Genomic DNA, 22,922 nt, shown 5'->3' on the forward strand with positions numbered 1-22,922 from the left:
AAAAAAGCCAAATGTTAATAATAAAGCATTATATACTTACATATACACGTCTATTATGCATAAGATTTATATCTACACAGAATATTGAATTCTGTAATCTCTGAAAAACACACAAGTAAATGTGGACTACTATAAGCCTAATAATTTAACGTGCCAGAAATACAACAACCAACAGCCAGAGAAAAAGCCATAACATCCCATTAAAGTCAACCAAATTCACCACTTCAAAGTTATCTTCCTTCCCTGACACATTTGATTTTTAACACTTCAAGGAGGGCTGTGCTTATTCTGAGATGTGCAGCATATTCCAGGATACAAGTGCAAACCTCAGCACCTCCTGGGAATAACAATACTCACCAGGCTTGAATAAACACCCTGTTGTCTTTGAAAACCAAGTTATTATTTGTACGATTCCTCCCCACCAACCTTGACAGCTTCAGCTGCTTTCCTTTTTTTTTCAGATTATTGCTCTCCAAGGAGAAAGTTCAAGATCAATGCTGATAAAGAAGAGTTACTACCCAAAAGTTTTTTTTTTTTTTTAGAAGCAACCTCTACAGCAGAGTCACTGATGAGCATATGGGTTAGTAACTGCATTTCTCCAGTGTAATTGTGTCCTTGGATCATGAAAGCATCGTGGGGGGGGCAAGAGAACATGAGCAGCAGCAAATCTACAACAGGTCATTGCTCACTGAGTCAGCAGCATCTCAATTCCCCATCACAGAGGAAACAAACAAAGCTGCCACTCCTGCCACTGTTTCACCACCCTGGCAACCGGTAACCACCCTTAATTGCCAGCAGCCACCCTCTCAGTCTTCCCACAGGAGGGAAGTTAGGCCCACTTGGTTTCAAACTTTTCTTATCACTGGGAGATACAAGGTCCAAAACCTCACTTTTACAAATTAAGTTAAAAGCATAATAGCAGACAACAGTTTAAGCAATGGATGTAGAACTGCCCTTCTGATGCCAACCAAATGAGCAAGTGTTTTGAGGGGGGAAGGGAAAGAACCTGCAGACAGCAGTTTGACAGATCCCTAGTTTTCCACAGCTTTCCCATCTTCAGAAAATTCTTCACGCTTTCAGAGTGAGCTTGAAAATTCTGTAACATGGGTATCTGAAGCCAGGCATAAATGAAATCAGATTGATAGAAGCTGAACAGGGACTCTCCTTAGAGATCTTAAGGGCTACAAAGGATTTAACTCATCTTCTGTATGTGTTTCCACGAAATCTCAAAGTCCACATAGTATTTCAAATACAGTACTTAGTCTTCCTACAAAGGACAGTAAGACTTCAAAAACTCCAGGAGAATATTGTTTGATATTCATACAACTGGGCAAGAGGACATTTAAGAACATGCATATACTAAAAATTATCATTCAAGATTTAATTCTAGCTTTTGAGGAAAGTCTTGAAGGTCTTTTCCAACCTTAATGATTTAATGATTCTACTATTCTGATTAATATTATGTCAATTACTATAAAATTTTAAGACCAAAGTTTCAAAACATGGTTTCCTTAAGTTTTCAGCCTTATGCTGAGACTGAAAAACAAAACAACCCTTCACAAGTCACTTCTGGACATTTTCATCATGATGCAACAGATAAGAGCTAGCTTGCAAGCATCAGCTACACTGGGCTATGCTGACTGACAGCCAAGTGCAATTTGCTATCATGAAGATTAAGTTCTTCAGGTTTGATTTTCTCCTAAACCAGAAAATACTTGGAACAAATTGAATGCACAGAGAAGTCCTTTTCAATTTCTGGCTTTACATTTTCAATGTTGTTCATAGCAGTCTAGAAAACAGAATCCTTTGAACACCTTTAGGAATACTCGAGAATTAGTCCAAACTAGTTTCCCGATAGAATCACACAAACGACACTGTCTGCGTTAAGGATTTGGGCAGCTCTGTCACCTTCATTGAAGCTCAGATTCAAAAACCTAATGTATAACTGGTTAAGCACAAACTGGTGCTATCAAAATTGCTGTTGCAATCCTTCTGTTTCTCAGTGTTTTTGTCTGAGTTTGAAAAAGTACAGATCTTTTCTTTACCCGCCCCCCCCCCCCCCAACAAAAAAAAAAAAAAAAACAAAAAAACACCTGCATTTTTCGTTAAAATTTTCTGTCTGTTTGTCATCTGGTACAAAACAGATTACGTATTGTACCTAATGACAGAGATCAATGTGAAAACAACTTTATGCTCCACACATGAAGCTCATTATTGTCTCAACTTACCATTGCAACTATCATAAACTGGCAGAGAATCTATTCATATCATTTGGCTTGCAAATATTCTCAGAACACTGTAATAGTCTACTTCTAGATGGCACAGCTGGGAGGGAACCAGTTTCCATCTGTGAGGTACTACAGTATTTAACACATTTGCAACAACAGCTCGATATAATTTTATGAAATCAAGATGCCTCAGGAAAAAAAAATGAAACCTGTGATGATAATATTCTTTTCTCATGGATGCATCTCTTGCAGGACAGAGTCCCTTTAATATATCATTTCCCTTTTAAAACTCATGCTTAAGAAAAGAAAAACCGAATTAGAGTTCATGAAAAACATTAGGCCAGCTGAGATCATGAATATAAGAAAAGCTGTAATAGGAGATAGTGGTCAGCGTGGCTGGATGCTTTAGCAATCAGGAACCTACACCAGCTGTTCCACACTTAATATACAGAGCTGTCTTACATTTTGTAGTGCAAACGATATCTTGGCACTGAGATAGTGAGCTATGTGAGCCTCCAGAATTAAGACAGTAATTACACCAATTCCTTGCTAATCTTCACCTAGAAAATAAAATTTGTTCTGTGTTGATATCTTAAGATTGTATCACACAACTTAACAGACTAAAGTGAAGGCAGAGAACACCAACTCTAATTTACTCTGCTTTTGCAGATTCTAAAGGTCAGAAAAGTCACTGAGTTCTTTACCTACAGATTCCACACACTATGGGAAATATGCCTAAAACTGAAGCACTGAAATAATTCACCTTTGTCACCCTAAATTGCTTATCAAGGTTAAGAATTATGTCATCAATTCTTATGTCTATCTTCCTCCCCTAAAATTCAGCTCTTCCTAATGATATGTAATACTGACTTCATACCAATTCAGCTATCTGTTCCACATCTGAAGTTTGGGCTGGGGTTGAGGTGTCAAAAGGACAAAAAAAAGTCACTGGAACTGCAGAAGATGATGCCAGTTCATCAAGGCATATCCTCTTTTAAACTGCTCTAAGACTGAACACAATTTTATCTTCAGGTTACTGATGAGTTGAAACATCTCTTGCAGAGATAAAACTCTAAAAAGCTCACTTCATGAGCAATAGATCAGATCTTCTGTCACTGTGAAGTACTGGATTAAAAATAGTAAAAATCTTATAACAATCTTTGAAACTTTAAAGAAAATATTAAAGGATGTTAAAAAAATTAACATCTTAACATGTTATGCTGAAATATGATGAAAGCAAAAGCACGAAGTTGTGCCATCTATGACCACTCATCTAGTCAATCTGTCATCAAGTCTTTAAAAATACTCTTTTTAGAAGACTTGCAACTTACCCTTTAATTTTTCAAGCTAGCTCAATAACTAGCACCAAACCATGGCCAAATTTATTTTTTTAAAAAATGTGTTCATTCTGCTGCATCTGAAGATACATTCATAAAAAACAAGTATTCTTGAGAAACAAGTATAAAAACCAACCCTTATCCACACATAAGATTATCGATAGAACTGCTACTACACTCCCTGCTGAGAAAAATTGGTTTCTGGAAGACAGACATTATTATTGTTATTAAATAGAAGTACCTGTACCACGACTCTAGTTTAACACATACTCTTATTCCCACATAACAACCACTGCTCTTTGTGAATGAACATACATAGATGAAGATGTAGGCAGAGAAACAAAAGTCAAACTGAATGTGATCCTTGAACACACGGCTGTTACTTGCTTTAATAGCTACCCTTAATGAACTGCTCTTACCAGTAGTCAGCAGTGAACCTGAGAGCTGAAGAACATAACTGTATCAGGCTTTTATAAAGAAAATTTTAAGTTCAAAAAAAGAAAACACTTGCAATCAACACTTGCAACACTTTTACAATCGCAGACAGCATCATGAACTCTGAGTTGTGATATAGGAAATTAAAGCTGATACTATCAATTCAATTTTATTAAACATTCCACTAGTGTCAAGTATTTCAAACAAAAGCACAATACCCACCGTGATGTTTTCAAGATCAAGATGTTTGTTGTGAACAGTTTCACATAGTCTCCGAATTTTTTCCTTAATTTTATTCATGTCTTTTTCATTCAGGAGCTTGGCAGAAGAAGCATCTTGTTCCAATTCCAAAAGCCGTATCATCAGATCTAAACTAGCTCTGTCTAAATCCATGTTCAAACGATCTCTACTCAAGATGTACATTAGAGCTGCTGTACAAAGGGACAAATTCTTGGGTTGGGAGAGGAAAGAAAAAATATATATATTTTTAGTAATCATGTCAGGTACAAGTTTAAAAAAAAATAATAAGATAATAATTTACAGAAGAAAAAGCCTGACAAGTCCCAGTCTCCACTAGCACTTGCAGGAGTACTTACTCCAGTACATAAATGGACTCATTCTAGCAATTTATTAACATATTTTCCTCACCCATACAAATTAGACACAAATCAGTTCATGCATTTACAAAACCCTGGTAGAAAAGCAGGTTTCTCTACTTTTACTTTCTGCAGACAGAATAAGAAGCAGTAACTCCAATAATACAGAATTACAGAAGAGACAGATGGCAGGGGAACAAAGTAAAAGGTACAGGACACGTGGCAAGGTAGGTGAAAATTCTAGTTAGATAAGTTAAGCTGGTGACAGAAAACACCAGAAAGATAGAGATCAGAAAGACAGCATTCACACATGAAAGGAAAAAGTGCCCGGTGCCATACATTCCGATTCTGCCAAGCAGGTCTGTCTGTCAATAGCTGATCCAAACCTTTCCCCGACACACCTCTTCAATTTCCAGTAGAATTCTGCTTTTTCAAAGTAGTCAAAGTACAAATCAAACCAGCCCTCCTCCCTTTCAGTTCTTAACAAGCTAATCCTATTAGTTTGACCACCTCTACCTTACAGAGGGTTGACAGAAATGGTATATAGGAACCTCTTACTGGCTAAAGAATACTTAAACTTTCTTCAAGCTCAAGAAATAATTAAAATTCATCTTCGTGAATATTCAGAAAAGCAAAGGCAGAAGATGGCTGTCAGAAAGAAACAAATGACAGTAGGAGTGAAGAGGTCAGACCAGAGCTACCTGTCCCTAGTGGCAGCAAGTACAGCGCTTGCACCAAGAGACCCATCTATCCAGGTGAGGTCCAAGTGATAACAAAGAAGAAAAAAATCATGGAGAATCAAGTTAAGCTGGACACAACACTTTCAGAGACCTTTCTGGACATCCAGAGGAAAAAAAAAAAGCTGTGCATGTGTTGTACTACAAGTAACTGTTAATTATTGAGTTAAACCCTGAAAGAAGAGTCAACATACATCTTTTTTTTTTTTTTTTTTTTTTTTTTCCCATATAGGGTAATTTCAAAGCTTTTGCAGAAAAGTTTTATTCTATGATGTGAATTTAATTTTAGTCTGGGATGTGAATGTTACACAGCTCAACAGGAAGGAGAAGAATTTCTGGGTCACAACAGATTAACATTTTGTTAAGGGTTCAGCTAAACATCAAAGCAATCATTAGCTGCCTCTGTTTATTTTAAAAGCAAGTGATAATCATACCTGGTCATACCAAGCAGTACCAGCATTTCCAAAGCAGGATTAGGCAGCTGACAGTCTATCAAAAGGTACGTTAAAACTTCTTTCTGAGTCAAGGAAACCCTTGAGGGCAGAGGTGAATAAAATGCATTTGGAATACTGAAGGAAGCAATTTTCCAAATCTACATCTCCTTTCATGAGTACAACCTCAAGATAGAGTTGTTTAGAAAAAAAAATCCATCTTAGCTATGAATGTCACTATTCTAGATTTGTCAGCTGGATCATTTAAGACAGGAAGCAGTCTTTGCAGCTTGCCTAGACAGTGAAAAGAAATTACAGTAAAATGTGTGTCCTGTCTTTCTCGATTGAACCTTGCAATTTTATCATTTACATTCAAGAAACCGTTTCTAGTTTAAACTGTAAGAAATTCCAGATTACTGGAAAGTGACTACACTCCATTCCTTCAGCACAGATAGCACTTCTTAGAACAGGATCTAGGAAAAACACATTCCTTATAAAACAAAAGTAACAAAGCACTCCTCGCTGTTATTCATCAAATGGGGGACCTGCTCTAGTAACATCAATGAAAAACTATCTTCTATTTACCAGCATTATCTAGGTGACCTTCGTGGTAGAAAAATGCTCAAGCCCTCAAAAGAGTTTCTGAAATACAAACTGCACAGCAGTCAAGAGGGAAACTGTAGAATTTATAATCTGGACTACCAATTCTCAGGCATTTCAAGAAGCCAGAGACTGCTCTTCAGTCACTACACAGAACACTAACTCACAGACACTCTGAAGTCTGATAATGGCAATCAGACTCGTTTTGTAAGCCTCTGCACCAAGCCCTTGACTTCTCCCAGGCTTGCTTCCTTTCCAACTGACTTCCTATTATGCAGCGAGTAATGGCTTTCCCTCACATAAGCACCTGTCATCACGTCCCTTTAGACCTTCCAACCCAGGTTTTAAAATGCTTAGATCAGAAAGGAACCAAGGTGGGGACTAAGACATTACACAGAAAGTTTCAGGCTGCAGGAGCACTGCCAGACAGCAAAAAGGAGAGGAGTTAAGTGCTTTTAACAAGAGTGAGATTCCTGCAACAAGGAAAACCTGTAAGCAACCAGGCCAGTAAGCCTCCAAATGCTCAAGAACAACCACAAAATAACACTGCAAAATAAGCATGGACTTCAAATATTAACAGTGCTTATATTGCGGGATGAGCCTGCCTCAACTACATGCCACCAATATGGTTTTTCATTTTTCTTACTCCATATAGACAAGTTGGTTTAAAAAACAGTAACTTGAATATAATACATTTTGCTCTGGTCTTTTGTAAATGTTAAAAACAATTAACCACATAGCTTTCAGACAAACACATACTCTATCATACATAGAATTTGAAGTTGAAAAGGTAGAAATCAATACAACTCATTTTTGATCCTCAAAAATCAAAACTACAAAAAAAAACAAAAAACACCCATACAGACTGGAGTAGTGAACCTGCTCCCTCTCATCTCTCCCATTTTATTCCTGAAGAAGCTTAAAACAGATCCTGCTTCCTAACAAGCGTTGTGGTGGGGAGAAAAGAATAAAATAAGTAGTATTTGCTCTAGACAGAAACTTTATGGCATACTTAACTATGGAGTTGCAATCCATACTTCTACAGTATTCAGGAAGACATCCTAGTTGAACGTTTACTCCAGAAACTGCAGGCCAGTCACACCCACGCTCATCCTTGCCTTCCCTTGCTCATTCTATTTATACCCCAACTTGCAGGAACAGATGGTTATTTTCTAGGGTTCAGCACTACACTCAATGTGCTCTATTTTTTTTTTTTTTTTTTACTTACTCACATGCTGAAGACATTACAAAACCACATTTCTGTGTTTAACTACTGACAACTATAATGAAAACATAGATTTTAGTTTAAAAACTAATAACAATACTCCAAAGCCTTTAGCATACAGCTAAAGAGACAAAGCTTAAAAAATGAAACTGCAGCTTAAAAGACAAATCTTCACAAAATTTACGTGCTGAAAGCACTTTTCATGTAAATATTTTGGCGGCACAGCTCAATAACATAACTGGTTATCTTGTTTTCTCTGCTGAGTAAACTACAGCTCTGCAACCACTATTTATATGCTTATGGGAATAAGCAAGTCTTCTGCTTTCTCAGTCTATTCACTGTACAACATGATTCAATGCAGGATACACTTGTATTTGTTTCCATTCGCACTATCATTGTGACAGTTCTCTCCCATCTCCAAAATACTTGACAGAAAATAGCAACAAAATAGTTGTACATTTCTTTTTTTTCCCCCAGTCTTTATTCATCTTAAACGGATTTGAGACATGCAAGTTGAGCCTGGTCTGATTTATTGTTCTAGAGTTACCTTGCACTAATACTCAGGAATGTCTATCCATCTTTAAGAAGTTTAGTGAAACAATCAGTGAAACAACCTCAAAACAACAAGACAGTGAGGTTATGCAGAAAAGATCACTGTTGAAACATATGCGGTCAGTAGTTAAAGCACATATTTTAGTATTTATTAGCAGTTTGATAAATCAGTGATTTTATAACACCGTAACATACACCAAGAAATATATATTAAAACAGTATCTTCCATTTTTTCTTGACAGAAGGGAGCATTTCATCAGATACAATGAAAATAGTGAATATAATCAATGCTTTTTGCTACTGCAGACTAATAATAGCAAGCAATTTGCTTTTGAACTGTACGAGCAAGTTATTTTGAAAAATGAAAGAATAATGGTAACTGTTAAACGGCAGCCTAAAATACACCGAGAAAGCTTGCACATTTTCCAAGTGACTGTAGCTGTCCTCTGCAGATCTCTTACAACTCGGTGATGGTATCTGTCCTGAATAGCATGACTATACTTTATTTATGCTAGTATCACTCAGCACTGTTTTGACAGCTCACAAAATAATGAACACATTGAACTTGGTTCATATGTTTCACAGTTAGCCATTGCTAATTTGTGAGGAATAGGGGAAGAAAGCTTTCATTCTAAAATTAGCTAGTTAGAACTCGATAGCTTTTTCCCCCAATCACTGTAAGATGCCAAATGCAATCTTTTGAATGTTTATTTCTGTGGGTACAATTTTTTCTTGAGCTATTTAAAAATAATAATAAACCTGACTGGATACATAGAACTACCACCTGCTTCAAGTAACATTTCCCATGTTCAGCTTTTGTAACAATACTTCAAGGGGTACCCCAGAGATGCACGGTTTTCAACCACTGGGGAAAAAAAAAAGAACCGTCACCCACAAGAAGCATTTTCTATTACAGCTGAATTAAGCTTGTAAAACTGGTAAGAAGAAAAGGACAAAATGCTTTGGGTTTTCAAGTCTCAGGTCCTAGCAGCATAAAAACTGAAAATTTACCTTTCTGAAATTTATCACAGAACACTGCACACATTCAAGACACCGCACAAATGCAATTACTGCACTGCTCAAGGAAACAAGCCCCAAACATGCAAGAAACCCCACAAAAGCCAGAGAAAAAGAAACAATTCACATGCAATATAGTCTGAAGATAAGCACTTAGAGCCATTCTTTCAATAAAAAGATTCCTTTTAAATTTCAAGTATTTTTATTTGAAAGAAAAACAAAGTTTTCCTTCAAATCTACTTTGAAGAAAAAATAAAATGATAAAGCTTTTTTTAAGAAAGCTTTTTAAAAATGAGTCCAAACCTAAAAACATGTAAACAGTAGAAGGGGAATTTGTCATTGGGACACAACTTATTTCTCATTTCTCTTCAGGTTTCTCAAATGACACTATTGATTCCAGATACACACTACACTAGATGCTTGACCTTCAGGTAGACAGGTACGGCTGAACTGTAATCAAATACACAATCTATCCATACCTGGTGGTGTTGGGAATCATCCAGTGTTTTGAAAACCATGGCTACCATCCCATGTGCTCTCAGATGCATTCGGAAGCTGGGCATGGCGCACTTTGTCGCCAAGCTGATTACACTAGAAAAAAATCATTCTGAATTAGAACAACTATCACCATATTTACAAAAACTGGAGCTAAACAAGTCTAATAAACACAACTGACCATATACCTCAGTCCCCAACAAGCTTTGTCAGGATGTTTCTTCTAAAACTTGTATAAGCCAACTTTATAATTGCTAAAGAGACCAGCATTTTATTCAACAGTTGCTTACCAAATGTTGGCCATGAACAGGATTTAAAAGCATTCCCTGAACTTGCTTCTTTCAAACAAAACTTGAAATAATTTGAAATAGTTATATTAAAAGTTAAATATTAATGGGTCAAACATGAAACCGATTTAGAGGCACAAGAGAGCTCTGTATGGACTGAGACATGATCAGAAATTCTGAACGTGAGCTTCCATCACAATCTATTAGTTATCTATTTAATTGACTGATTAGTCGTGCTCATGTCTGACACTACTTTTGCAAGTAAAATACTTAATATTTCTGCATTTATAGTTGATGAAAACACTATCAATATGAGGAAAATCTGAAGTTAATGCAGTAAACTTATCAAGGTTAACAGTTCTATTTTTCAAAATGGATGTTTCTCCCCTATCTTTGTTAGAATTTTGTCTTGTCGTTCCCAGCACAGCCCAACACATGGACAATTAGCAATATATTGCTTTTAAAATGTAGACTAATGTGGGAGTTATACTGGAATCAGGTCGTCTGTGACTACCAAGGAAACAATATGAGATTCATATGGTATGCTGTTTTAAAAACAACTAGGTCTTTTTGTCTCCCATCACAGCAGCACCAGTTAGAGCTCATTTACCAGCTTCTGATTCTTTTACATCTATTTCTATCCTTACACATTGATTTTATTTACAAAAATGACTTCCTGTCCATTTGTTAACTGAAAGAAAAAAATATTGTGGTGTTTATATAAGTTACACCATGTAATAAAATTTTGGGAAGTTAGAAGTTGGTTTAAGGTCTTAGGAAGCTTGCCGTATGAGGAAGTGCAATGTGAAAAATACACTCTGTGAAAAATATTCATGACTTGTCATGACAGTATTAATTCATTTTCAGAACATAAATGCAAACAGGACAACAGATTTCTTGAGTTTATACTAAAGCAACACAACTATTTTTTTTTTGAGGAATGTGAATAGTAAGTTGTTTTTATAATAACTCTCCTGAAATCATTAAGCTTTTTCTTATCCACAGCCAAATCACTAAGCATCCTCAACACCTGCGTCTTAGGTTTCAAGTTTTATCTGTGGTAAACAGAGAGGAAATTCACAAGTGTCAAAACAGAAGATAATAAATTATGTGGGTACAGAACATCACTAATTAATTTTATGTCCAGAGAATGCAACCCAGTATTACAGCACAAATAAACTTTTTCTAAGCCCAACTGTAACACTTTTATACCAATTTCACAATAATGTGCAGCTAGAACATTAAAAGCGCAATCAATGAGTACTCCAGACAACTTAGGAAAGCTACCAACTAATACTGAGGCCACAATGGTTCCAATGGATGGTAGCTATGTTACTTCTCAACAAAGAATGAAGACAGGACAGTTGGAGAGTTTAGCATATCACCATGGATTAGTTCTAGATTACAGTCGGCACACTTTATAATCTTACAGATTTTATTTTAGAACTAAGGCTTTCTTTAAACACAGTGTACAACTCAAAAATCACACTGAACAAAGAAAAAGGTTTTTTTTTTTTTTTAATTTATAGTAAAGCAAACAGGTTTCAAAGATGCACCTTACTGTGCAGTTTTCTATTTCATCTTTTCATCTCCCTCATACTACTTTTGATTAGTCACAGACTGTCATGTTCAAGATTACTTTCAAATGTTACACTTTACAGTGGAAGTGCTGGATAACTAGCTACCAAATGACATTTATAAGTTTGGCCAGTTTTTTAATGGGTATTTAATTCAATTTTTCTTCTAAAAATAAGTTCAGGGTTTTATATTAAGATATCTTACCTAAGGCAACGTGTGTTTAGGGGCTGATTGCTCTTCAATCCACTTAGCAAGTACTCAATATCATCTGTGAACTCTTGATTTTCACCAAATTCCACTACATCATTGAAGTGCTTTACATGCTGAACAACAGTGTATAACTGGAAGAGACAAATATTTTGACCTAGGTAAGTTGCTCTTGGGATTGATTATAACCTTAACAAGCATAGTTTTAAATCTATTCAGTTTTGAGTAAAAGGAAACATTAAGAAGTCAAGGAAGGCCATTCAACTGTTTAGATAAAAAAAAAATATTATCTTTAATAGAAAAGCCAAATTTCATTTTGACACTGTTCCTTCAGTACTTAGAATTACCAAAAATTCTTTATCTTAAAAATTTGTTAAGAATACTTACTTCTTTGTCTTCTTTCCTACATTTCAATGCAGTTACTATCTCTTGATAGGGCTGAGTAGGTATTGTCACAGTTTTAATCACTTTGGGAGGTGGTGCAGGAGCCTTAAAAACTCCATCATCTTTATGAATTGCCTCCTTTGAAGATAGCCTTACCTATTAATAAGAAAGTGCTAAAATGGGCAGATGTTTTGAGCATGTAAACATACACTAAATACATCAGGAAACAGTACAGGTGTGCAATTGTCAAAGTCACATTCTGGGACTATTTAGTCCTTGCCTTTTCCTGCCAGGATTTGCCTAAGCTGTGTGATAATGTACCTACTCTTAAAAAAAAAATAACAGTGTCAGAAAGTACATGCATTTTTAAGTATAAAAAACAGTTCTAAGTAGTCAGAAATACTCCAGTGAATTCTGAAACTGAAAAAAAAAAGATCCTTTACAGTGGTTCTTTAAGGGTAAGTAGAGCAACAAATCTGACGGTTGCAAAACAATTATTTGTTGATAGTTACAGGTATCTTACCCCTCAAACTGGAGCTTCCAGGATTGAATTGGTGGCTATACTGAACCGTTATTAAGCCCAATGGTCAACAGACGATCACAGCACTGAGGAATCATTGTCTCCACAAATCTTGAGCTGAAAAACTGTGTCTACTGCTCTCATTTTTAACTGCTGGAGGCTACCACACTGTTGTACTCTGGGTATAGCTATCAGAAACTAGCCTCACCAACCTGACACTCCGAAGTGTATTTTATCTGCAGGTAGAAGACTACCAACACCATTTTTGTAGTATCATAATTCTCACACAAGTAAGGAAAGCATGGTGAAAGCCTCAAATAGGTATTCTCCATACACCGGCCTTATACATATTTGTGTTACTAGTATTTTTTTTAGAAACAACATACTACAGCACAAACTACAGCAAAACCTATTTAGAACATACAACAAGTAGGAAAGAACTGAACACAGGCACAGAATACGCATCAACTGTTACACACTCCAGAGGGTATTAGAGAAGAAAGCCTTCATGCTGTACATTGTACATTAGCAGTCAAAATTAAGATAGAAGCCAAAACAACCTGGTATATTAACACAGTATTCATTAAACACTGCCTCTATCAGTGTGCAGCACTTCAATATTTGCTCTGGTGGCAAAAAGATAATAAACCACCCTGAAAAGCTGGCTTAGACCACTTAATGGAGGACTCTGGTCTTAGTTTATGAAAGCAGTAGATCCACTGAAGAGTAATGATCTCACCCAAGTCTTGGTTAAAGGCTTCCCCTTCAAAGCAAATTCTAAGGGAGTTTGGAGAGGCCATAAGGAAGAATATTTGGCATATGCAGTTGCATGTTATAGTTTCTCACCGTAAATTGAAAACAAATTTATCCATATCTTCAGCTAACAAGTAAGTACAGAAATTGAAGAGGCAGGATGATGTCTGCAGTAGTTCCTGCTGAACATTTGGAACAAGGCTCATTCCTCATTACTCTTAAATCTTGATCAGACACACAGAAATTGATGTTAAAAAATGTGACTGAAGTAACTTCAGGAATACATCATCCCATCAGGAACACCTACAAACAGGTTCCCTAACCAGTTTGTTCAGTCAAACCTCTGCCATATTACTGAATTAGTATATTGATGGTTCCAAAGTGGAAGTTTGACAAAAGATAAAATGTCTTGTTTGAATACGGATGATCCAGACATTCTACTAATCTGAAGAGGATATATTCAAAGACTGTCTGAGTCTTCTCAGACAAAATCTGCCCTAAAGTTATCTATCAGAGTATTTCATAAAAGTCAGTATCAATACAAAGGTTCGGGGAGCAATTAAAGCTTCAGTTCAAATGCACACACTTCAAATTGAGCAGGGAGGTTTTTTTTTTTTGTTTTGTTTTGTTTTGTTTTAAAGGAAAAACCCAGGGCTGAAAATTCTGCTCTTCTCAAATACTACTGCTAATAGTTACTTTAATATGAGTCATCTGTGTTTTCCAGGCAGTGCAGTTAACATTGAAGGAAGGCCATTCTTAATAAAGTGAGGACAGCAAAAAAAAAAAAAACAGAACAAAAACCATAAAGAGCTATTATCAGAACAAAGCACACACAGGTAGAAATAAAAAACAAAACCCAAACTGGTGACAATAAAGCTGAAGACATATCAGCGCTAGAATAACTGCATTCTGATTTCTGTTCTCACGCAAGTAACATGGCAAATTAAGTGACGTTTGCTGACAATATACAATGTCCTCCTAGCATAACACGTAACAGCTTTTACAGGTACTTAGGTCCAAGACCCTGGATTCTCAGAGTCTAAAAATAATCCAAAAATCATTACCTTAAAGCTCTGAACAAACACTGTTTTGTGAATATTTTTTTTAAGAATTGCTTTCATCTCTTGTTAACACCCTGTATACATGTGTATATCTGGTATGTCTGATATTGGTCTTTCTATGTATATAAAGAACATTTCATTTCTCCTATACTGCTAAAGGCTCTAGTCAGATATTAACAAAACTTTACTCCACTATAAAGGTAAAATAAATGAAATCTCTCTGTAGATTTTTTCTTTTTGACCTACAGATTGCTGATTTTTTATAGGTATTAGCAAGTTATTTCTTCAGGTTCTCACAGGAGATGAAATGGAGTCCACTGTTAGAAAGCTTAACTTCAGCAGGCTAGGGAACACAATTCTGAGTATTTTTTAGGTATCTGCAAATTAAAATGATATGGAAAACACCACTGCAGAGTATTTCCACTACAATTTCCTTCTCTTTCAAATACCCAGTGGCTCACATCACAAAGTGGACTTTATTCTGTATCACTGTGACATTACCAACTATCAGTAACTTCCATTGGTTCCAAGGAATACCAGGCAATCTTAAAAGGAGGTTCACTAAACTTGAGGAAAAATAAACAGTCTACTTACTGGGACACTAGGAGTTTTCAAAACTGGTGGTGCTGGCAGAGCCTCTGATTCCGGCTGGTTCCAGTGTCTAGCATTATATACAGCTTTTGTGGGAGACTACAAGATAAAAACAAGATATTTATTTTTATGCAAATTTCTTTGTAGGCATTATATACTTCAAAAATGGCTATACCAAGAAAAGAGACTAAGTAAAAGGAGCGTCATTCATTCCTTTCTCTCATCTTAGCAACACAAGTTTTCATTCAAATTCTCAATACAGTACATATCAGAAAATCTGAAAGGCTTTGAAGCATCTTACGTGTTTACGTACATGTGGACCCTTACAAATGGCAAAAAACAAATGGCTAAAATATTTCAGATTTTTTTCCCTTTAAAATTTATTCAAATACAAAAGGTCTGCAACATTCCTAAAGACAAAAACATCTACTGAGAAAAAAATTGACACTACATCAGTACTAATTATGAATAGTTTGGAAACAAAATGCAAAATCAACCTAGATTTTGATGCTTGGAAGAACTTAAAATACTGAAATAAAATACCTTTATCCATATTAATAAATTAAGCTTATTTTTCCTGCCCAAAGATGCGTCAAGAGGAATCAAAGATATAGCAAAATTTACTGTCCTTCAATTTGGGGTAAACACAATTTAAGTCTTTGAGGAAGCTAAGACAGAATTGTACTTCTAGCACAACCATTTACCAGTCTACTTGCTTAAAGTATTTCAGACTAATGCCATTATAATCTTCCACTATTTTCCAATATTGCATAAATTATTTAATTACATTAACTTCTCACATGCTCCTATATAGTATTTTAAATGTGGAAAAATATTTTAACTAGTTGGGCACTAAAAATCATTTTCTGTCAAAATGTGGGCTATGTGTAGCAAACCTAGCAGAATCATCTATGGACCTCACACCACCCTATGAAGCGTAACAAAGCTTTAGCATTTCAAGAGCTGGTAAGCAGATTTTGTAATTTGGGAATTGCTACATTACTGTTAAAACCCTGTTTTGCTACATCTTTCCATTCTTTACAAGAAAGGCCTGACTAACAGAACCTGGAAGAATACTAAAAGAATGAAAATCGCGGCTGAGTTTCTCAGAGTCCGAAAGATCTGTCAAGCCCTAAAATCATTTCAGTCTCCAAGCAAGACAAAAGCCTCTTTTCCTCCTACGCTGTACTTTGTTGTGGTCCTAAGAAAGTTACCTTAGTTGATTTTTATTTTTATCTTTTCAAAGCAGAGCTCACGTACTAACAGCAGCAAGTATACAATTGTTTTAGCAGTTTTATCTGTTTTCCAAAGCAGCTCTTTTAAACAAGACACTTTGAGGTGATGGATATAAAAAGTCTCTCAGCAGCCACACTTAGCCACAACAGTCACAGAGAACAATAACAAAATGAAGTTTTTGACAGAGTTTCAAATTTTGAACTTCCCCAAGTAGCAGAAGCACTAATTGACACCATTTCCTGACAATCGCACCAAGCTCAAGGAGTTAAACTGAGAAACTTAGAACAGTTCGTGCTGCTACAGTTATGAGAGGAGATGTCTGTACAAAAGATCCCCATAGATCCCCATTTGAAAATAGTTAAGACATCAGTATTATCCCCTGTACATTTCTGATTAACAAGTTCTTGCCGTGAACTTGAATCAGGGTTTGTAGTGAACAAATTAGAACTTAGTAATACAGGTGCTTTCTTAAATCAAGAAAGATAAAATGCTTCAGAAATATCTGTAATGACAATGAACCACTGGATGTTTTCTAGATATTCACTTTATTTAACCTGTGGAACAGTTGTGGAGAATATCTCAGTTCACACTTTATAGTGGGGCAAAGAGGGTGCAAGTTCCTGGGCACCTTATCCTGATCAAGCTGTGACAGGGGAGGTTCAGGGTGGCTATCAGGAAGAGGTTCTTCACCCAGGGTTGTGCTGCACTGGAATGGGCTCCCCAGGGACGCAGTCACAACACCAAGCCTGTCAGAATTTAAGAAGCATTTGGACTGTGCTCTCAGTCATCTGGTCAGAATTCTGATTTTTGGGTAGACCTGTGTGGAGCCAGGAGTTGGACTCGACGATCCTTGTGGGGCCCTTCCAACTCAGGATATTCTATGATTCTATGATATAAGGGGTAATTCAAAGAAATAACACACTATCAAATAACCAGCAAGGAAGTATGAAGTATATTTAGTATTAGGTTCAGCTTCATATGACTGCTGGTGAAAACATCATGCAGAATTCTTATTAACTTTGCAGGGAAGCTTAACTACTGCAGTTCTGACAACAGCGTACTGCATTACAGCTGCCAAGGTCCTGTTAACACAGGATGCTCCTTATTACTGGTCTCCAATTCAGATCTAACCTCGAACATTATTCTAGCCCTGCTTAAAGGATACGAACACAGCAGTATTCCTCAGTTTGCTGTCCGGCAGCTACACGCAGCACAGAAGCTTCTTGGGCCCCTTCCGCAGCAGCGGGGGGCTCAGCGCCCAGCGGGGACGTGGCGGGGAGATGCAGCCCATGCGTGAGGCTGGGCAGAACAGTCTCCTGGACTCATGCCCACCTCATAGCCTGACGTACAAATGACAGCAGCACGGACTGAGGCAGGCTTCACTGCTGCTGCACGACTCCTGATTTTATGAAGCTCGGGGAAGAGCACGCCATATGTGCTCACCCGGTGCATCCGGCCTTTGCTTGCACCCCACCTGCCTGCGCTTCTGGTTTCCTCACACCCTGAGCACTGTGACAAACCCAGCACGGCCCTCAGCAGGCGCAGGGGCAGCGCAGCCACACGAGGCTCATCGCGTGAGGATCACCTCCCCTCACAATGCTCACCTTGCCTCATGCACTTAAGCAGCAGTCGGGCCCAGCCCTCGCTCACTGCCTGTCAGAAGTGTTGGCAGCCTTGGGGTTGAAATGAGCTTTCCTACCATGATTTTCTTTAACCCCCTTCTAAAATCAAAATTTGGGATATCCCAAAGTGTTTTGTTACATAGCATTTTGCAACTTGCTTTGGCACGAGCAACACAGTATAGAAGAAATCTGAACTTTATGTGAGAAAACAAGTAATGCCAGCAATGAACATCTGCTTCTAGAAATGATGGTCTTCATTTAAAAGTTACCTTTTAGCAGAGCTCAAACTGTAACTGAAAATGGTAATTACTTAAAAATCAAAACTCGATGGAAGATGAGTTTTAGCCCCTCTCCCTAGTACTATCTCACACTTCTAAATCCAAGTAATTTCACCTGTGATCCCATGCCTCCCCAGTCAGCTGCATCCTGTCTCACACTAACAGCTCAGCCACCACAAACACCTGCCAAAAAACCACTTTCTTTCCAAAGAAATATTTTCTAGAACAGACTTTTCTAGAAATCTTTTCTAATAAATGATGCAGGTATCTGGGAGCCTCTTACACACACATGCGGACATAAATATATCCCTCCTTTACAACCACTTCTGAGAGCAACCTTAACATTTTCTCTTTCAACACGCAAAGATGAATTTTCAAAACAATTGCAAAGACACAGCACCGATACCGACCGATCAGTAAGCACTGCACAGGCTTGCTTTACATTACTGTAGCCAGGAAAAGTAACACAGAAAAGATCAAATGAACGCTGGTGAACAGTTTTCAGAGGCTTGATCACACACACACACAAATAGCAGCTCAAATGCTTGCGATAACAAGCTTCTCTTAAGATGCAACACCGGTATGTAAGGAGGAGTAACTTAAGAAACTGTCTCTCTTAAAGGCTAGACAACCTTGCAATTATTCAAATAATGCAGACTTGTCTTGCAGAATTCCTCCTCTCACGATTAACTTCGAAGAGATGCAAGTGGATGTACATCTCTCCTTTGAATTCTGTGTTCTTAAGGCAAATAAGCTGTGCAATATTAATCAGCTGTAAGAGCTTGTGCTGATTAGCAGAGTTTCCCTTTTCATATGTAGAGCACTGACAGCTGTTTACACACAAATAGATATCTGAAAGAGTGCAAATATTCCTGTGACGGTGTAAAGAGTATTATACCATGGGACTCTGCATGGGGCGCTGAGGGGTGAGCTGGGATGCAAAACCGTAACTAATGCCAGGGATTTTTACAAAATGCATGGGGTTGTCAGTTTTATAAAGATCATCTCCAAAGAGCATAAACTATGGGTCATGCTTAACCTCTCATCCCTGAAAGCTTCAAAGCCGAAATTTCAAGAGTTGGCACTCTTCACATATTGATGCGGCACTGCCTGCCATTCACGGATGTAAGAATAGCAGAAAATAAGAGCCAGGGACATGAGTCATTCTGAAAATACTAGCAAAACAAGAAAGACAGCAGCTATTTGCAGGCAAGAATGCTTTCCAAGGTAGAAGACAGTGGGAAAAAACACACATTTTTAATAGATAACCTGATAAATGCATTATTTATATTTGAAGGGCATTGAAGACAGCCACATACCAGATGCTTGTCAAAACCACAAAAAAAAAAAATCCAAATAAAGCCAAGTATTTTATTATCACTAAGGATTCATAGTCATTAAGAGCACTACTCTCCCCTGAATGTCTTCCTTTGAGGAGGAAAAAGTATAAAAAATATGTTATGCAAGAAAAATATTCATAAGGGACTGTTTCTTTTGAAAAAGGAAAGGAATGAACATCCATTCAGAGCTAAGAAAAATAAATTACACTTCAAAAACAGGAAGATGGGATATCAATTCAGCACAGCCTCAGCCATGTGTATGTAAGACAGAAAAGTTAATCTAGACTTCAGATAAGACAGCAGGTTCAAACAGTAGTTAAAAACAAGAAGCAAAACAGAACCCAGCCATTTATTCAGTGTTCTTAATGTGAATCGCATCTCCATTATTTGGATCAGAGCAGCAGATTAGTGCCAATAAGTGACCGCTGGGTCCCACAGACCACTTCATCACAAGCTGCTATACCATTTAGAACAACAAACAAAATTAGGTTTGCTTTAACACTATCTACAGAAACATCTATACAGCCAGAATCAGTATCTTCGCTTTTGTTGTGTCCTTTCAGTAAAGAAGTAAGCTCTTTTGTTCACAGGGACAGAACAGCTGTTGTTTTTCCAACACATGAATGCACAATTCCCACGTTACTGGTAACAGCTCTGTGGACACCTCTTAGTAAAGACCAGTGTCACGAGAGAGTCCCATCATTTTCAATCACTCTTTCAAAGCATACATTTATCTTCAGATTGCCTCATATAAAATCTGCTTTGAGCTGGGCTGTAGAAACATTTTCAACATCTAAACAGCGTTCCTTTACAGTATTCCGAAGCACTGATATGACAGACTACAATATTGCTATATCCAATTCTACTTGTGCTACATTATTGAAAATCCTTTTTCATGTTTACATAAACTGCACAATGGGGAAAAAGCTCCTTTATTATTATTAAATATTAATCTCCTTTAATATTTTAAATACTGATGTTTTAATGATAACAATCTCCTTTAATGTTTTCCTCAGTATTTTCTCTGATGTCTCTATAAAAAACAAACATGTCCATTAGTTACTCCGGTGTTATGTGCTAATCATATTTGGAAAGATGATCTGATGATTCTTAAGTGAAGCAAATTCTGAACATTTTTACTACTTCAAGTGGAGTAACATTTAAAACACATCCCACTAATATGAATGGTTCTTGAGACTCACTCGCCACACAGACTGCACAATCTCTGAAAAGAGTTTTCTAGAGAAAAGGTCTATATGATCCATACGTATGCCTTTGAACTGAAACACAGAACAGTGACCACTTGGACTGTGTGCACTTTGTGGTTCTGTAGAGGCTGAAAGAAATGGAAGAAAAAAGATCCCAAGGAACAAGTGCAAGACCCAGACAGTCTACTACAGGCTACCCAAAGCGTTTCTTCCCTTTTCTCCACCTTCTCGGTATCCCTCCTCTTTGTTAATCACTATTCTCCCTACAAACATGCTGTGCACTAACGTTGTGTGCTCACTCAGCTGAACAACTACAAGCTGGTCATCAGACAAGGTTTAAGAGTACCAGCGGCAGAAATAAATGTCACTGCAGCTTTCTTTGCATCAGATTTCTGAAGAACTGCAAAATGTTTTCTCTTCCTCATAGCTCAAAAGGAAGCCTACAGGACACAACGAGATGGGTGAAACATCGAAGTGGAACATGGTAATTAACTCAAAGAAACAGGATAGCTTGATCAACATTAGACTCATTCTTTAACAGAATGAAATAATGGTGTTCTGTACGCTGCTTACACAGAGTGTCATCAAAGCTGGTCAGCTCAGAAGCAGAAGCCATATGGTTATTGTTACCAACGTGGCCTGAAACCTACTTTAATTCTAATTAAAAGGGACAGGGTACAACAGGTTAGACACATCACCTCAAATCAAGAGAAGAGAAAACCTATCAGCCAGCAAGTATCCGTACTGCCACATGTACTGAGAAACACATCCTCGCAAACACTTAAACAAAATTTCTGCCCACTTTATTGCTACATACAGACCAACACACATGATGCTGGGCCCTCAGCACAAACTGTTTCATACTCAAGATTTGCTCGCATTGTGTTGCACTGTTACCTGATGTAAATAAAGGCCCAAGAGAGCTGAGTGAACCAGCCACGCTCATACAGCGTATGGGAGCTCTGAGAACAATTTTGCATATTCATCCACATATAAGTTAAGCTCCCACTGGCAAATGAAACTATGTTTTGCTCTTTTACAGCGTTTTTGGCATTTTAGAACTCTACAGGACTGAAGCCTTGTGTAGCAGAACATTTAATTTATCCTACAGTTATCCTGTAATCCCTAATTTATTAAAACATGGTTAATTACAGCTGGGGGGGGGGGACGATGACACAGAATGTAAAGATGCAAGAGACAATCTCATTTCAAAATACACAATCTTTGCTTCTTGACTAAGAAGAGTTAGCAACAGTAGGAACTGGAAGGATAAAATACAGCTTCCACTCAAGCTGATATTCCTGAAAAGTGTAAGTACACACAAGGGGAAAAGGATTCCCACACTTACTACTCCCAGATTTGTTCCTCATCCCTGTATGAAGACTTGGCACGTTACCCTCACACTGCACTTGGCACCCTTCTCAGAGCCAAAGCCATGCCTCAGCTGGTAAGCCCTTCCTTGACACCGCAAGGGAGAAGTGGGGTGGCTGGGCAGGAGTCTTGGTCTACTTACAGCAATAATATAAGAAAAATGTTAATAATAAGCAGTAGGAAGTCAGTACGAAACACAGACGCTTAGCACAGAATCTGTTTTTCTGTTTTTTCAAAGGTTTACTGAGATAACTGTATCAATATGAAACTTTGTTTTAATGAATCGTTTTAGAAACACTTTTTTTTTTGTCTTTTACTCTACTAAACTCATTTTTGTTTCAGCAATATGTAAGTTGCCTCAAGTACGCAAATTGTTTATCATTGGTTAGCACTTAGAACAGCTCATCACTCATTCATCATTGCAACTAATAGTTTTTGGACAAAACACAAAACTCGCAGAAACAGTTCAGGCTCAGGACTGGGCAGACCATCTGCCAGAAGCACCAGCCAGTAAATGAAAGGAATTTACTGCAGAAGCAGCAACATGCTGTCACAGGTTGTCAGATCCGACCACTGCTGTTTGTCAAACTGCTGATGAAACAGACTGCTGGCTTAACACCACGCCGATCGAAGCCAGGCGTTCTACAGAATATTTTGAGTGTCAAAATTCAGCTCAACTCCTCAGAGTCAAAATAGCAAATGTCAACTAATAATCTTTCCTGTTAAAAAAAAATAATGTTATTTTGACATTCTAAATGAGGATGCAGAAAAACAGTTCAATGTGTTTAGCATCAGCTATTTAAATATCACCCCAAAAAGTGCCCTGCCATAAC

At 37.4% G+C, this 22,922-nt stretch overlaps 1 protein-coding gene across 3 annotated transcripts in view; it reads right to left on the reverse strand.

The window, feature by feature from the left end:
• The window catches only part of WAPL (WAPL cohesin release factor), a 147,841-nt gene that overhangs the window by 12,273 nt on the left and 112,646 nt on the right, over positions 1-22,922 (reverse strand). For 2 of the 3 annotated variants that reach the window (XM_035329593.1, XM_035329592.1), the window contains 5 exons: positions 15,038-15,133; positions 12,113-12,265; positions 11,723-11,859; positions 9,638-9,749; positions 4,223-4,450 (listed from right to left, as the gene is read on the reverse strand). In XM_035329593.1, coding sequence (XP_035185484.1) covers positions 4,223-4,450; positions 9,638-9,749; positions 11,723-11,859; positions 12,113-12,265; positions 15,038-15,133 — 726 coding nt within the window. The remainder of the gene's footprint in view (positions 1-4,222; positions 4,451-9,637; positions 9,750-11,722; positions 11,860-12,112; positions 12,266-15,037; positions 15,134-22,922) is intronic. The other variant, XM_035329594.1, reaches the window with a different exon arrangement.

The sequence above is a fragment of the Oxyura jamaicensis genome, chromosome 6 (assembly GCF_011077185.1).
Source record: "Oxyura jamaicensis isolate SHBP4307 breed ruddy duck chromosome 6, BPBGC_Ojam_1.0, whole genome shotgun sequence".
In the NCBI taxonomy this organism is placed as follows: Eukaryota; Metazoa; Chordata; class Aves; order Anseriformes; family Anatidae; genus Oxyura; species Oxyura jamaicensis.